The sequence below is a fragment of the Larimichthys crocea genome, chromosome XIII (assembly GCF_000972845.2).
Source record: "Larimichthys crocea isolate SSNF chromosome XIII, L_crocea_2.0, whole genome shotgun sequence".
NCBI classification, from domain to species: Eukaryota; Metazoa; Chordata; class Actinopteri; family Sciaenidae; genus Larimichthys; species Larimichthys crocea.
The window spans coordinates 16,695,583-16,697,010 of record NC_040023.1 but is presented as its reverse complement, the minus strand read 5'-3'; the positions used below and the strand labels follow the sequence as shown (position 1 = coordinate 16,697,010).

Here is a 1,428-nt window from a genome sequence, read left to right as displayed (position 1 = left end):
AATATATATATATTTTTAATATTTTTAAGTGCCTTTATAAGGTAAAATAATCACCCCAAATCCTTGTTATCGGCCTGTCCAGGGCTGAGTGCTCCACAGTGCAGCTGTAAATGTCCTCCTCTGTCGGTGTGAATGTCAAGGTGGAGAACTGGTGGAAGGTTTGATCATTATTGGGATAATATCGACTGAGTGACACCCCCTCCGACAATGGCTGACCATTTTTCGTCCAGCTGACTTTGATGTCAGGTGGGTAGAAATGATTCACAAAGCAGGTGAGGGTGTTTTCAACTCCCAGCTGAACTTCTTCTGCAGGGTAGAGGGCACTCACAGGGGCCTCTATAGTGAGACAAAAGACAATTACAAACCTTTATCATTTATCAATTATGACATAAATGTTGAGGTTAACTTACCTTTTTCTTCTGGTGGATTATTCTCCACTGCTGCGCAGCCTGCAGTAATGGCTAAACAGAAGTCTTTGGATGTCAGAGCATAATTAATTATAATCGAACTTGCCAAAACTTGACTTGGATCAACATCAACAAATTTGGGGAAGGTGTAAACAACCTCCTCTTTTTGGAAATCCACATACAAAATCTCTGCAGCATCAAATTCAGCCTGGACCTCAGTTGTGCCGTTCAAAAAGCAGCCCACAAAACAGGTAATTTCATGTGGAACTGAAAAACAATACAACAGAAATAAAGCTCTGATCTGACATTGTATTTATGTTTCCATAAAGGTACTATAGATGTTAGAACAAAGGCATTATAAGTTAAAAAATCATCCTTACCATATGAGAAGGCACAGAAGCTGTTGAGCATCAGCATTATGAGAGCAGATCGCTTCATGTCTGAGCTGCAGATCTTCATTGTTGCGTCGGAACAGAGCAACATGCTTCAACTGTTGCCAATACGGAAACACATGCTCAACCACATGACCAAATCAGATGCAAAACACGAGGAAATGAGGAAATAAGGAAATAAACATTTAAGAGAGAGGGGAAAAAACAAGTTATCTAATGACACAGCCCTTTGTCCTTTTGGAGTTGTTTGTTGTTGTTGTCTTATTACTTTTAGCTCATTGTATGTTATTGTGTTTTATTTTAATGAAACAGAAACAAATTAAGAAATTCAGCTGCAGAATTATAAACAGTCCAAAGCTGGAGTGGCACTTTAGTGTCCTTGATCATGTTGTTATTGTGCATTATATTACTACTTCCCTTCTCTTTGCCTACAATGGGTAATATGCAGCAATCTGAAAAACACTCCATTACAAGTATATGTCCTGCATCTAAAGCGAGTCCTGCATTAAAAGTACAAGCAGCAAAGTGTTATGCAAAATGCTCAAAAGTAAAAGTACTCCTTGTGTAGAAAGAATGCTTATTTATAATTTATTTTGTAAACTGATGTTTTCTGTGCAATGTAGTAATGC

General features: G+C 38.1%; 1 protein-coding gene across 1 annotated transcript in view; it reads right to left on the bottom strand.

Annotated features, from left to right (window-relative positions):
- The window catches only part of LOC104923045 (H-2 class II histocompatibility antigen, A-U alpha chain), a 6,386-nt gene that overhangs the window by 1,247 nt on the left and 3,711 nt on the right, over positions 1-1,428 (bottom strand). The window contains exons 3-5 of the mRNA XM_027287139.1: positions 788-897; positions 411-674; positions 39-336 (exon numbers count right to left, since the gene is read on the bottom strand). Of these exons, the coding sequence (XP_027142940.1) occupies positions 39-336; positions 411-674; positions 788-890 (665 nt within the window). The 5' untranslated portion in view covers positions 891-897. The remainder of the gene's footprint in view (positions 1-38; positions 337-410; positions 675-787; positions 898-1,428) is intronic.